At 37.3% G+C, this 16,188-nt stretch overlaps 1 protein-coding gene across 4 annotated transcripts in view; it reads left to right on the top strand.

Moving 5' to 3' along the window:
• The window catches only part of ARHGAP21 (Rho GTPase activating protein 21), a 126,903-nt gene that overhangs the window by 41,783 nt on the left and 68,932 nt on the right, over positions 1–16,188 (top strand). For all 4 annotated transcript variants that reach the window (XM_082681207.1, XM_082681205.1, XM_082681206.1 and 1 more), the window contains exons 3-4: positions 9,121–9,300; positions 11,710–11,734. In XM_082681207.1, the coding sequence (XP_082537333.1) occupies positions 9,121–9,300; positions 11,710–11,734 (205 nt within the window). The remainder of the gene's footprint in view (positions 1–9,120; positions 9,301–11,709; positions 11,735–16,188) is intronic.

Below are 16,188 nucleotides of genomic sequence, written 5' to 3'. Positions count from 1 at the left end.
AGAAATGTTAAAACTCATTAATATAGTGCTGCTACATGGTTTGTTGGGGAAGTACTTGAATGGCTAAAGTTACATTAAAAAAATTTTTTTTTTCATTTTAGCTGTGTATTTCATTTAGTCATTCTATTCTATGCTCCTTTACCAAAAAAAAAAAAAAAAAGGAAAAAAGGAAAGAAAAAAGGTAAATAAAAGTTTATGTAAAGCAGATTTAAATAGTTTTGGCCATCCAGATATCAGTCATTATTTGTTACAGACCCATCTCTAATATGCTCAGATGTTCAACAAACTGATAAACTTCTGGGAGTTTTGTTTTTTCATAGGAATTTAGTTTGGAATTGTTGTTTCTGCAAAATCTAAGTTATTTAAGACTTCATTTAAAAAAATGCTTGAGATATACAGCAGATCATTCTTCCGTACAGATTCTTCTGTGTGGAGTTAAGTCTGCCACATAATGTTAAGAGTACTGTATTGAAATAAATACTTGAGTAAGTTTCATGTGTACTTAGTTTTATTTGCTAATAATAAATGGACTGATGAACACTGTTTAAAAAACAAAATATTGTTTAGAAGTCATTAGTATTAAAAGGCTTAGAAAACATTCTTTTTCTGAAAAACATAGTCCCAGAAAAGTAAGTAAAAATTTCATTGGAATATCTAAGAATCAGACTGAGTTCTTGTACATTTTTGGGTAAAGAGCTGTTTTTTAGATAAAAGATCTCTAGAATTGGAGCTGTATGTTTGATGACTATGGGAAAGTCACTTCACTTTTTTGAGCCTCATTTAAAAAAAAAATGTAAATAGATGCCTATCAGAGATGTCACAATAGTTCAATACGGCAATTCTGATGGAACACGTGGATCATACTCAGTAGACGCTCGCTGGATGCTAGCTGAACTTTTATCCTCATATTTAATTATGGTTAATAATTAGAGAGGTTTTGGTATAGCGATGTATTTTGAAGTGGAAATATTCCCCTTACATAAAGTAGAATGTAGGCTCCCTCTCCTTTAGGAAACAACCCTGCAATGTATAAACCATTTAAAAAAAATGAAAGATTCTTTTTTGTTATCCCCAAGGATAGCACTAGGGGAGTACCCGTGAAACTTTGAGAGTGGGACATTGACAGTCTCTGCACGTGCGAAGGCGGGTGGTCTCCTAACCATGTGCCCCTTTTGATGGAGAAGGATGATGGGATAGATGATGTGTAGTGGCCGCTTGTGATGATGGTGCAGGTCAAGTTTCTGAATTAGACGTTTGACACTTAACTATGTTAAGCCACCGTCTGTTATTATACTATAAACATCTATCCTGTACCAGGTAAACACATTAAAGAAACCATCTAAATGATATGTAAACATATGTAAATACCATAAAGAAACCATGTGACTACTGTGTAAATACCTTAAGAAACTATGGTGTGAAGGATGTCTTTATAAACAGGAGATGCTCTTAGCAACTTTTTTTTTTTTTTCTGTAATAGCAGAATAACTGGGAAAAACCCTATTTCCTTTTAGAGGATCATGTAATAGATAAAATGTGGTATATTCACAATGAAATTTTATACACCAGTGAACATCAATGAACCACAGCAGAGATTGGCTAGCTGTTCATCAACCCTTTTCCTCCTCTTTCTGGTAAACAGCTAATCACATTCCCAGATTCCCTTACTTTAGTGATTTTTTTTTTTTTTTTTTTTGCGGTACGCGGGCCTCTCACTGTTGTGGCCTCTCCCGTTGCGGAGCACGGGCTCCGGACACAGGCCCAGCAGCCATGGCTCACGGGCCCAGCCGCTCCGCAGCCTGTGGGATCTTCCCGGACCGGGGCACAAACCCGTGTCCCCTGCATCGGCAGGCGGACTCTCAACCACTGTGCCACCAGGGAAGCCCTGGTGAATATTTTTGATAACAGAATTAGGAAGTAATGTCAGAAGCTATTAAAGATGAAAGAATGAATGCAGACAATATGCCAGTGAGATTCAGTCATATTTACTTCTGGAATCAGTAATAAAGATGAATTCTTTCAAATTATATGGAAAGTTATAGAAATGACAAGTGAGGATTGTCATTAATGTGTCATCTTGAAAGTGATTTCTCTATTTTAGGAAACAAGCTCAGACTTTCCTCTAATATCATGAAGACATTTATTGTTAGTCACAGGAGGTCCAAGGGACAGAAGTAAGTATAATCTAATCCTATCATCACTACTAGTAAGACAACTGCAAGAATATGCCCAGAAAATGGGTCTGAATGGATAATTTATGAAGAGAAGTACGTTCTGATTTTTACCATTTTGTGAGACTGATAATATTGACAGATTATAGTCAGAAGAAAATTAGAGATAACTTTCCAAAGTCATAGTAGTAGTCAAAACTAAGCTATTTATAAAACATTTCTAGAAAGTTTACACCATTCTTTCCAATTTTTTTCATTTACTTCAGATTTTAAAATACCTATCTTCTATGAGAGTGAAGTTCTAAAATTGTGGAATTAAGACCTCATGTCTTTGACATGGTGGGATCTGAAAGTAAATCAGAGAGAGAGAGAGAGAAGAGAGAACAGTACTGTCTAGATAAAAATTCCATTAGAAACCAGAACCTTGAATAGGGAAGGAAATCACATAGGAAAATACCAGCTGTTTCAAAACAATCCATAAATGAAACCTACAGAGGTAACAGCAGCAGAAAGGACCCATATGACCAATCAACTTACATGAAAGATAGTATAAATGAATGTCTAAGGAAATAATACACTTAAAACTTAAGAGTTATATGTTTAAAAATTAAGCCCAAGCATTTAATTGAAATATTTTGGACCAACGTCATCTAGATCTTTTAACTTCAAGTCATGAAAGTGTTAGAATTTCTTTGGCCATCATCTTTCATCTCTTAAATATTAAAATATCTACTGAGAACTAGAATTAATTCTTAGAAAAGTACATCTAGACACATCTAGATATTCAACATCAAAGTAGTTTCAATTGTTATCAACCTGGATTGGCAAAAAAAAAAAAAAAAAAATTTTTTTTTTTTTTTTACTTTTTAAGAAAGAGACTCCCCGTCAACAGAAGCTCCAAGTCAAGAGTTGCCAGGTGTATGTAGCATATAAAGAGCTTTATTCAAGATTCTTTTAACTCAATTGGAATTCAACAAACAAGCTATTTAATTAAACACACAAGATCTCCTCATGCTGAAAATTCGTAGAGACTTTCTGTCTCATGACAGAAAGTCAGTATGTGAGGAATAATTTGCTGTGAGATTAACTCTCTGTGGCGTTAGGACTGTGGAGACAGAAGCTTAAAGATAGGCAGTGTCCAAATATGTAAACCACATGGTATTTCCTCTCCACTCATGGCATAGAATGGAAAGAGTAGGTTGGCTCTATCACTTACTAGCTGTTTTGACAAGTTACTCAACCACAGTGAACCCATATCTCCATCCGACTTCTTGTGGTACATAAAAATCTAGAAAGTTTTGTGGCTATTCAAGATTTTGTTTTCCCCTTCAGACAAAACTATGTTTTACACAGTATTCTCCTGAGTATGTGAAAAGTGTTATTGTGTAATACACTTTTGAGATAAGCCTTTATGTATTGGTGACCCCTGTGGTTTTAGAAAAACAGTTAAAAGAGTACTTGCTATGTGTGATGTACTGTTTTAAACACTTTACAAACTGTAACTCATTTAATCTTCATGAGAAGCTTATGAGGTAGGCACTATTATTACCACCCTCGTATGGAAGATGAATAACCGAGGTCCAAATGCCCAAGGCACACAGCTGGTGAGAAATCAAGGACCCAGGCCCAGGGACTCTGGCTCAGAGTCCATGCTCTTCCCCCCTGTGTGTGCCATCTCCCCATGTAATGAAAGAAAAAACATCAAGCCCAGATAACAGTCATAACTAGAAGAGTTCAGTAATTCAACTATAAAAAAGGAAAAGGACTCACATATTCAAATCATCACCGCGAGAAAGAATGGCCCTAAAATAAGGCAGAAAAATCTTACTTTAAGCAACTGGTACTACTAATATTATAAGTGGTAAGATTTAAAAAAAAATAGCAAAACATTTTCAAGTAACCCATAGGAGTAGGGCTTATAAACTTAGAAATATGATGGAGTCAATGTTAGGATCTTCTAGGATGAACATAATACTTTCTTATGCTTTATCGTGAATGATTCCTGGAATATACTAGGAAGCCATCCCATTCTACTTAAGGTACAAGTAATTACAAAAGATAGCTTAGGGGTTATATAGTTACTGTGTATACAGGGATTGTTTCTTAACTCTCTTGTGTTTGCTTTCATGACAGCCCTGCGTCTTTCACCTCTGGCAAACATTTAGACTTTGTACTTTTTACCTGCGCCACTTTTTTTTTTTTTAAAGCATTTTTGTTGAAGTGTAATTTACAAACCATAAAAGTCACCTGTTGTTAAGTGACATTTCAGTGGCTTGTAGTAAATTTATACAGTAGTGAAACTTTCATTACAATCCACTTTTAGAACATTTCCATTATCCCAAAGGGCTCTGTCGTGCCAGTGTGCATTCCCTTCTGTGAGGTTTTAATTACCTTTATTGTTATATGATTAGCATTTTCCCCTATACTTTTGTCCTCTTTGCTTTGCCTGGTTGTTATATCTAGTTTTTATCTTTATTTCGGTTTCTTTTAACCTTCAGTTATTATTCAAGCAGGTGACCTTGTTATGAAGTCTTTTCAGGGAATCAGATGTCAGTTCTTAGTGCACAGGAATGTGACTGCTATGGTTCCCGCCACTTCTTGGCTTCTTGCACGCTGAGGCTGTTGGTACATGAATTGGTGCTCATGGTGGGAAGGTGAGACACGTGTAGAGATAACGTTTTAAGGGTCTTCTCAAGTGGAGAAATCTGACTGCTGTGTCCTTCACTGTGTGCCTGCAGTTTGCCCTTGTTATAAAATCCAACAGATCAAAAGCCTCTGTGGGTAAGGAAGAGAAGGAGGGAGAAAGGCACATATGTGTATTTCTTTTCATCTTCTCTTTTTATGTAGAAAGAATTGTAACCCTTCTTTCCTGTAGGGAAAAGGTAAGGAAACTAAAGAGGATTCAATGTGATGTTCTTGGGAGGCTGAAATAATTGAGACAACGAAGCTTTGTTGCCTCAAGAAATCTTAGTTTGCAGGGAGCGAAAAAGAAATTGCTTACTCTTCATCCCATTTTCTCCATTTTTGTAAAGAACTCAGTAGAACAAGACAGAACAGGCTCAACACAGAAACTTGAAGCATGACACCGGGATCCAAGAGCCTTATCTATATGGTTCAAAGGAAAAGGAAAGAAAAGTTGAATATGTTTGGGAGCTGTGAGGCCAAGTCATAATAATACATTAGAAATAAATTTAATACATGTAAAGTGTTTGTAAAGTAAAATTAGAGTCCTGCAGAAAAATAAAATTTAAAAATAATAGATTAGATCAAAGACCTATTGGAGGGAAAAGTCTATGCAGACTGCACAGTAGAAGAGATGACAAAAAGTAATGTGACACAGGGGAAATATTCTAGCCTCAGATTCAGGAAACCATGATCTTAATTTAACCATGATTTTAATTCTTGCCCTGATACTAGCCAACAATAATCTTAGACAAATCACTTAAATAATCCAGGCCTCAGTTTCCTCATATGTAACAGGAAAAGGTTCACTTATATTGCTCATAGCTTAGATTCTTTTGTGCTTTAAAATTACACAAGGAGATGGCAACTGAGCACAGGAAAAGATGTTCATCATTGGCCAGTAGGGAAATGCAAATATTACCACAACAAGATATCACCACACATCTATCACAGTGGCTAAGAGAAAAAATAATGACAATACCAAATGCCCTCGAGGATGCAGAGAAACTTAGAGAGAGAGACACACACACACACACACACACACACACACACACACACACGGAGGGAATGAACTTGCATGCATATACAAATAATTCTCTCATTTGGATCTCAAAAGGAGGATCCAGTCACTGCCTAAAGCTTAGGCTACACTACTTGGATAGTTAAGCCTAGAATAGCAACTTTCATGCTACAAATTCTACCTGAGTATGTGATTGCTTTTGCAGTTATTTGAGACTCGGCTTGAGTCCGCCATGTTGATGTTTGGTGTTACTCCCCCTCCCCCTTAAAATCTCCAAGTTTTAGAAGGGGGAATAAACTCAAATGCGTTTACGATAAATGAGCTTCAAATGTACAGCGTCTCCATCGGTGGCTCGGAGTCTTGATTACTGTAGCTTTATATGAAGTCTTGTAAGTCCTCCAATTTTATTCTGCTTTTTCAAAGTTGTTTTGGTTGTTTAGGTCCTTTTCATTTCAAAGTGAATTTTAGAAACAGCTTATCAACTCTACACAAAAATCTCCTGGGATTTTGACTGGGATTTCATTGAATCTGTAGATCAATTTGGGGAGGGTTGATATTGTAACAATACTGAGTCTTCTGAACCATGAACATGGTGTATCTCTCCATTTATTTAGATTTTCTTTAAATCTCTCCGCAGTGTTTTGGAGTTATAATGTACAGGTCTGGCAAATTTTTTGTCATATTTATACCTAAGTATTTCACATTTTATTTATTTATTTTTTTAAAAAAATATTATTTATTTATTTAATTTATTTTTGGCTGCATCGGGTCTTTAGTTGTAGCACGTGGGCTCTTTGTTGCGGTGCCCAGGTTTCTCTCTAGTTGTGGCATCTGGGTTTTCTCTCTCTAGTTGTGGCACGTGGGGTCCAGAGCACGTGGGCTCAGTAGTTGTGGCATGTGGGCTTAGTTGCCCTGCGGCATGTGGAATCTTAGTTCCCTGATCAGGGATCGAACCCGCGTCCCCTGCATTATAAGGCAGGTTCTTTACCACTGGACCACCAGGGAGGTCCTAGTTTTTCACATTTTAAATGGTATATTTTAAACATCTCAGTTTCCAAGTGCCTATTGTCAGTGTGTAGAAATACTGTTCATTTTTGTATATTTATAATACTTCCATTCTGTTGGATAGCACTTGATCACAGCCTCCCCTATTGCAGGTTTGGCTGGGAAATGTTACTATCTAGTGTCTTCCCAAATGGAAAAGAACATGAAATTGATAAAATAGCTAACTAGTAACAACCCAAATATTGACGAATGATGAAAATGTTCAGGATTTAGAAGTCTCTTGAAAAATTGCTTCCAGGAGCATTTTTAAGTTTAAATACCTTCATGTTAAGCAAATCATTGTGGAAGAATAGATAAGATTCACTAGAGGAGCATAATAAAAAACGTAATGGAATCAAGCACATTCAAGTATTTGTCGTTTGATAAAGGTGACATTTCAAAACTGCTGAGATGAACTTGGAATTGTAATTTCATACAAAATCTTAGCAGCAAGGTAGACGTGTTAAGTTTGAGATGCCTGTTAGATTGGGGAGATGTCTGGGCTAGAGATAAAAATTGGGGAAATCACCGAAAGCCAGAGCAGAGGTAGAAGGGTCCATGGCTGAGTCCTAGGTATTCCAAAATTCAGAAGTGGAGCAGTTGATGAGGTAGCGAAGAAGACTGAGCAGAATCCCGGCAGTTAGGAGGAGATTCGGTGTGGGAAGTCACGTGGGGAAGTTTTTCAGGCAGGAGTGGTCACAGAAGACGAGGGCTGAGAATTGATCATTCAATTCAGAGACGTAGAAGTTTTTGGGGACCTTGACAAGAGCAGTTTCTGGGAATTAGGGAGGCAACAGCCTGATTTAAGGGGATTTAAGAGACAAATGGGAGAAAAATAATTGGAGATATAGCAGAGTAGACAACTTTCAAGAGGTTTTCCTGTAAAGATAGGCAGAAAGACAAAGTGGAAGCTGGCGAGGGCTGTGGTCAAGAGAGGATTTGTGTTGTTGTTTTAAGATTAAAGAACTTAGAAAATGTACACATGCACCAATGGGAATGATGTCGTGAAGAGAAAACATGATGTAAAAGAGCAAGGGGAGAATCGCTGGGACCATGTCTTTGTCTAGGAAGAGAGAATAGGATCTAGTCCATAAGTGCTGGGGCCTTAGAACAATGGGCAGTGCAGCCGTTGTCACAGGAGGGAAACGGGAACGTGGCACAGTTGCAGGTAGGCGGGGAGATGTGGCCAGCGACTAAGCTCTCACTGTCTTGCTTGTGTGTTTTCGGTGTAATGAAAGCAAGGTCATCAGCCCCAAGTGAGGGCGGGGGAGAAGGGATGAAATGGTCGTCTTGGATGAATGGACTGGAGAGAAATGGACAGACAACACTGAAGGCTCGCTTGAGGTTAGCGGTCATGAACTTAGAGGGAAAGCCGTCGGCTTAATTTTCTGTTTTTCTCCACCCATGTTTGGCCACGTGCGTGCATGCAGGTCCAGAGTAGGTCATGTTGATTTATCCAGGGTGAGGTCTTCTCAGGTGACTGTGAGGAAGTGAGGGAAAGGCAAAGGAGTGAACTGAAGCTGGTTTAAGAGAGAGCTGAGGACGTGGGGCAGTGAGGGACGGGTGTAGGGTCAGCTTCAGATGGAAGAATCGTAAGGGTTGGCATGTGAGCGGGATGCAGGGTGGGCTCCTTGATCTGAGATTGCAGAGGGTTTTTACTCATGAGCAGATAAAAGCCAAGAGTTGGAGAGAGATAGCAGAGAACTGGAAAGCCAGGATATTGGAAGGATTATCTATGTGGGTACCGAATTTACGCTCAGAACCTGAAGCCTTAGCTCTTATTTTCTAATATCCTTTGCTGCCATTGGACTGATAACATGTTTAGTGTTCTTACTTGCAACAGTTTCATGTCTCTTCTTTCATAGTTTCTGTTTCTTAGTCCTTAGTGCTCTGTGAGATTTTGTGTTGTCTTTCATTCCATCTATTGCATTTAAAATTTTAGCCATTATATTTCTCATTTCCCAGAGTTCTTTCTTGCTTCTGATTAACTTTTCATAGCATCCCACTGGAGGAAAAAAATTGAGTTTTTGGTAATCCGCATGATTTGTTGTACCATGTATAGTTCATGCATCAGAATATGGTTCTTGTTCTCCAGTAAGTTCCTTTCTGCACTCAGGTATTACATTTTTACACATAAATTTTTCCCCAAATGATGAAGTATATTGTGTTACATAGTTAACTTTTAAACATCTTTCATTTTAGGTATCAAAAAGTAAAGATGGAAAAGAACAAAGTGAAACTGTATCACCATCCGAAGATGAAACATTCTCCTGGCCAGGTCCCAAAACAGTTATGTTGAAAAGAACATCCCAAGGCTTTGGTTTTACATTAAGGCATTTTATTGTTTATCCCCCAGAGTCTGCAATTCAATTTTCATATAAGGTAAGAGAAGTAATTAAAGTAGAACACAAGGCAAATCCTGTCTCCTTCTTGTCTTCCTCTCATCCTGCCTTCTTTCTATCTTAAAAGAATCGTGTCATATCTGCATTTTTATTATATTCTTTTCCATCTTTTAGATATTTTTTACCTTCTAGAACAAACACTTTAATCTCCTCTGAAAGGTCATACTGATTATGAACTCCAAATCTTTTTTACTAGAACTTCTAATTCTAAACTTCACTCTACTTTTTCTAATGTGTAGCTGTTTTTCTAATATCTAGAAAGGTGGTTGAGCTTTCTAGGCTGAGCATGCAGAGGAAATATTATAGTTCGTTAAAATATTTGGACAGTTATAAAAAATTATTAGAATTAGACTGATACTTAACTTTCAGATAGGTAATATGATGGCAAGTCAGAATTTAAAAACACAGCTTCTCACTAGAGTGCATTACACTAATATGCTTCAACATATAGGAACATGGTCTAATAAGCAGCGGATGGAATCATTATAATGGCAGCTGACATCCTGAGTACTTGTTCTGTATTCTTTATGAGCATTATATCAGTTTATTATTAACCTCATATAATAGATATGGAAACTGGTCTGAGTCATATAATGAGTAAGTGGTGGACCTAGGATTTGAACTTGGCCAACGTGAATGCCTGATGCTTAACTGTTGTTCAACAGTGTAATGCAAATAATGGCATTCAGAAGACTTCGAAGACTTTGGCCAAGCCACTTAACTTCTTTTGGCTTCTAGATTTCCATTCTAATTCGAGGGGATTGTACTAGAAGATTAGAAAATCCTTTCTAATTCTAAATATCTGTGAATCTTGGGCTGTCTTGTAAAACATAGTGTCAAATTGCTTCTGGAGGCCACACTTTTTTTATTATATCTTTCTTAAATATTTCTATCTAGGAAAATGTCTTATAAGATAAGCTTTTAAAAGTACTAAAGAGTTTTTAAGAATTGAATAATTTCTATCTTTAGAATTAAAATTGACCAGTTTGGTGTTCCTGAAATGTATAAAACAGTTGAACTGGATTCCCTAAGAATCTCCTTTATATTTAAATGTCTTAAATAGTAAAACTTAGGTGTTAGGTCACATGTGAGAGTAGTTGAAAATTTAAGTCCCTTGCGTTAATTACATATTAAGACTGAATTTTATTTTTTGTCTTTTGGTTTTGTTTTGAAGAAGAGCTTTGGATCATGATGATGTAGATAGTACAGTTTTTATAAGATGATTTTACTAAACACGGATTTCAAATGCATTATTATTATTGTTATAATCGGAAAATATTTCTAGAAATTTTAGAGGCACAGTGTAGCTGCTAACACAATCTTTGGAGTCAAAAGGGCCTGGGTTTGAGTCCCATCTCTGCCCTTGTTAGCTTTGTGACCTTGGGTTAGTCTCCTAATAGACAGTGACAGCACTTTTCTCACTGTGGCTGTGTTAAGTGATATAATACATATAAAACAGTTAGTACAGGAATTGGCAGACAATAATTGCTCATTAAACCTCAGCTATTAATGCTGTTATTTAACACAGATGTTCTTGCAAATAGGTCTGTCTTGTACCTTTTACATGGATAATATTTATTGAAATCTTTTCAGTTATAAAAATTTGATCATTCACTTCAAAGGAGTACATAAAAATTAATATTGTAGAGCTTTCAGAAAATGTGCAGTTAATACAACGTCTTTATTATGTATCTGGCAACCTTGGCAGTCTCAGAACAGAGCATATAACCAGGAAAAAACCATGTATTTGGGCAGCCAAAATAAAGGTCAAAAATTATATAACAAATTATCAGCCCTTCACTAAATCTCTGTTTTTCTTTCTGCAGTACATTGTAGTTTTTGTATGATAGAGGCTCAACAAATATTTGAATAAATGTATTTTTATGCTAGTTTTTCAAAGTTGCTTTTCTAATTTCCCAGCTAGAGGTAGATAACATGGCAGCAAGACAGCCTGGTAGCAATGAAAGCAACCAAATAGATAAAGCTCAAGGTTTTAAATATATACCAATTTGGAGCCAATGTATCCAAAGACAGTTCTGGGTCCTGTAATAGCCTTTAAAGGCCCATTTTTCGATGTATAGTACATAAGTGATGACCAGCCTGGCCCTCTCTGTACAGCTGTTTACTTCTGACAGCTCTCCGCGGATGTCCGTTTTAGACATCTTACACTCAGTATGTCAGAAGCTTCTGTTGTCCTCATAAATTGGCTTTACCTACAGCCTTCGCATCTCTGTGTGTGACAGCTTCCTCCTTCTGGCAAGGGGCACTGTTTGTGAGACTGTAATTGGCACATTTTGGGGAGGGCAGTTTGACTTGAATTGAGCCTCACTGTGATTTTACCAGTTACAAACATTATTCATATATGAATATATATATTTTTATTTTGTAGGATGAAGAAAATGGCAACAGAGGAGGTATGTTATAAAAGGTTTAATTTTTCTCTGAATGTTTTTTTACCCATGCCCTTCCAGTCTTTAAGTAATATTCAATGAGATGATATAGTTTTTGGAGTCCAAATATATAACAACAGTCCTTAGATGTGAGAGTCATAGAAATTAAACGTTTTTACCGTAGACTTCAAAATTTTATGGATTCCATTGTGTCACCATAATTTGTGTGACGATTTTATTGTCATTTATATATTAGTGATTATGTGGGGGAACGTATCATGATTCTGAGGGAAGTAATTCTGAGATTTTTTATTCAATTAGTAATCTTTTAAATTTAGTGATTCTTTTAGTGTGTGTTTTATCTGCTAGATTTATTGGTTCAAATATTGAGAAGTAGAGTATTTTGGTTCTTGTAGTTAGTCTTACTCTTGATTTAAACATATTTAATGAACTTAAAGGCTGGGGATGGGGTTATTTCTTAAAAACTGCCATTTATTTTTGTTTCAATCTTGTATGAACTTCAATGAATTAAAATTTATACACAATAAAAAGCACCCATCCAGAAAACATTTCTATATAATTTTAGATGTTTAAAAAGTTGTAAAAATAGTGAAAAGTTTCCATATATCTTTCATTCAACTTCCCCTAGTGTTAAAAACGTAACTATGGTACAGTTAACAAAATTAAGGCACTCCTATCTAAACTGCAGGATTTATTTGGATTTTTCCCCTTTTCTGTTCCCGGAGTTCACATTGCATTCATTTGTCACACCCCCTTGGTTCTTCTAGTCTGTGACAGTGCCTCAGTCTTTCCTTGTAATTCACGGGCTTGATAATTTTGAGTAGCACTGATCAGTTATTTTGAATGTCTTTCAGTTTGGTTTTGTCTTGATGTTTTCTTATTATTAGTTTGAAGTGATGCATTTTTAGCAAGAGTACCCATTTGCACGTAATTTAAGTGTACTGTTATACTTCAGGTTTTGTTGTGATAAATATGTAATGGGAAACCACCATTCCAATCAAGATGTGATATCAAAAAGAACCTTTGAGTCATTCCATAAAGTTCCCTTGTATGGCTTTGCTGTCAACACTCTGCTGGCCCTAGACAATCGCTGAGCTGCTTTCTGTCACTATAGATGAGTTTTGCCTCCTCTAGAATTGCTTATAAATGGAATAATACAATGTGTACTCTTTGTATCTTTCAAAGATACGTCTTCTCAGCCCGTCTTCTTTGGCGTAGTAGTTTTGAGATTCACCACTTTGTAAGTGTAGGTACTAATAGTACTACTTATTTTGCTGAGTGGTTTTTCCCTTGCTTGCATAGACCATAAATTGTTTATCCACTCACCTGTTGATGAACCTTTATGATACCCATCTCTGATTTGAGGTCTTGGAATTGTTATGTTAAGGGTTAAACTGAGAGGAAAATGGTTTCTTTCAGCACTATCAAAAGTAATGAGTGTGTAGGGTGAGGTAGGACCCTTCATAGTTGTCACCGTTGTGCAAGATGGGCCACTCCTTGCACAAGGTCACCATCTGTCGTGCACCAGGGCTCAGGATGGATTCCAAATGTTACTTGGCCTTAGTGGGGAAAGGGAAGACTGACAAAACCACGATAGGCAAGAGAAAAGAAGACGTGGGTCCTCTGTCTCCCCATCATCCTACAGAGTGATGTACTGATGCCTGGACTACCTACCAGACACACAGCGCCTAGAATTTCATGCCTGTCATGTTCTAGTTTCTACTGGGAGAGATATACTGCTAATAAATGTAGAGGGACTTAGTTATAAAACTTTATTCTGCAGATGATTATATTTCTGACATATCCATTCACTGAAGTGACATTTCATTATATGCTTTGCCTGGAGATAATAGACTTAAACATTTGTAAGGGAAAACTTGGAAGATCTAGATCTAATAGAAGGAGATTTGGAGAGGCATGATAAAGTGAGACTAAAGGGTGTCATCTGCTGGGAAAAATTACAGTTTAAATACCATTTTATTTATTAATTTATACTTAATCTCATTCAAAAAAGTGTTTGTGTACACATGCATGTATTATAGTAAGATAAAAATAAGATTAAAACGTTCATGGGGGAAAAATGAATTAAACTGACATTTGAGAGGTTTAGTCCACATAAATGCGTGCTGCAGATCCTACACTGTTATCAAAAATGGGCTATAAATTTGCTTCTGAGCTTTTCCAATGGCAAGAAAAAAAGAAAGAGAGAGAGAGCGAGAGAAAGAAAGAAGGAGAGAAGGAAGGAAGGGAGGGGGAGGGGAAGGGAGGAAGGGAGGGAAGGAGGAAGGAAGGATGGATTATTATTTAAGGATTAGCCAAGGATTCACATTATCCATAAGAAAACAACATCTGGTTTGCCCTGAGGTCTGAGACACATTTCTCCTATGGTTCCTCCTAATGGAAACAAAGAATAATATAGTAGGTAACATCCTCAGTACCATCCCTTTATATGACTATTTTTAAAGAGATTTCTCAATGTAAGCTGTTTCAAAACCCCACGGTCCAATTTAGTGTAAAGAACTTCTCAACTGGGGACAGATTTGCTCCCCAGGGAACACATGGCAGTGTTGGTTGTCGCAGTTAGGGTGGGGGGAGAGTGTGCTGCTGGCATCTAGCAGGGAGAGGCCAGAGATGCTGGTAAGAATCCTACAATGCACAGGACACCCCCCTTCCCACCCCCGCCACCCCAAAGAATTATCCGGCCCAAATGTTAATAGTGCCAGTGTTGAGAAACCTTGGGTTATAGTGATGGATACCAAAACAATGGCCCGACTGTACAGGTCCCCAAGAGTCTGGCTTGATCTGGTGACAATACTCGGACCATTTAGAAGAATGGATATTAAGGACTACATATCCAGTGATCTTTCATGATTATTATACCTCACAACTGAATTTTGATCTGAATTGAGTTACCACTATAGTTTGAGGTTAAATTATCTGGCCATTCTACTGGCATTGCATGTTGTCAATGAAGGAGTAATCATGAGTAAGAAAAATGTTAGTTTAAGAAAATATAGAGTCAATCAGTATGTTAATAACTAGAAGATAAAATAGCTAAAAGAAAAAAAATCAAAGAATGTAAATAATTGAAATGTAATAATCTTATCATCAGGAATCCAACAGATTGAGGGAGAAAATAATTATAAGCTAGTTTAACAATTTAATTTAAAAGGCCAATAGAAGAATTAAAATAAACACAATGTAACTAAGGTTTTAAAATAAGAAAAATACAAATTCAAGCACCTTACCTCTTACGAAGCAGGTCCATCAAAGTAAGATTATTTATAAAGTTCAGAACATCTGTATGGTTTTCTTCCTAAGAAGAACACTATAAAAAGATATGAGAATACCTAAAGAAATAATTTTATGATATGTTTGTAATATACCTGAAAGGAGAACTACTTGATTTTTAATTTTTTTTTTTTTTTTTTTTTTTTTGCGGTACGCGGGCCTCTCACTGTTGTGGCCTCTCCCGTTGCGGAGCACAGGCTCCGGACGCGCAGGCTCAGCGGCCATGGCTCACGGGCCCAGCCGCTTGGCAGCACGTGTGATCTTCCCGGACCGGGGCACGAACCCGTGTCCCCTGCATCGGCAGGCGGACTCTCAACCACTGTGCCACCAGGGAAGCCCTGATTTTTAATTTTTTGAGGGTGGTAGAAATTAATATCTGATTGAGGACTTAATCTATAGTAGGAATCATAATATGTGTTATTATGCTGTTTAATCCTCACTGTAATGCTGTGAGGTGTGCGACAGTATTCCCATTTTGTAGACGAGGAAACTGAGGCTGAAAAAGACGTAAAGTAACTTGCCCAAGATCACACAGCTAAGTCACAGAGCTGGACTTCCAAATCAGGCATGTATAACTCTGAAGCCCATCTTCTTTAAACTGTGCGATTTTATATCTGTTGACTTAAAAAAATAGTTTGACTTACATAGGGTCAAGAATTAGTAGATAAATATAGGGTATATTTACTATGCTAGGAAATTAACTCTGTGAAATGTCTCCGCATTGAGAAAGTTAAAAACAAGGAAGCATGGGGGACTTCCCTAGCGGCCCAGTGGTTAGGACTCCCAATGCAGGGAGTGCAGGTTCGATCCCTGGTCGGGGAACTAAGATCCCACATGCTGCATGGCGCGGCCAAAAAGCGAAAAAAAAACCCCAAAAAACAAGGAAGCCTGTTCCATATTTGTGAACACTTAAAGACAAAGAATTCACAACAAAGTCAGGGAAACACCAAGTTCAGAGGCCCCAGACATCTTATAGGAGCACCCACCACTTGTTACTGGACTCTGAATAGCTGGCTGGCAGTGGACCTGGAAAGTTCCTAGTTCTCTGTGTCCTTTTGCCTCCCTGGGCCAGGCTTGCTTTCGTCATCCCAGTTGGCAGTGGGAGTCACAGGCTGGTCTACAGAGGCCTACTTAGCTTACGTTTAGTACTCATAATACCATTTCAG

The sequence above is a fragment of the Grampus griseus genome, assembly GCF_964374135.1.
Source record: "Grampus griseus genome assembly, chromosome: 2".
In the NCBI taxonomy this organism is placed as follows: domain Eukaryota; kingdom Metazoa; phylum Chordata; class Mammalia; order Artiodactyla; family Delphinidae; genus Grampus; species Grampus griseus.
The sequence above is the reverse complement of the archived record's forward strand: the minus strand, read 5'-3'. Positions and strand labels throughout refer to the sequence as shown.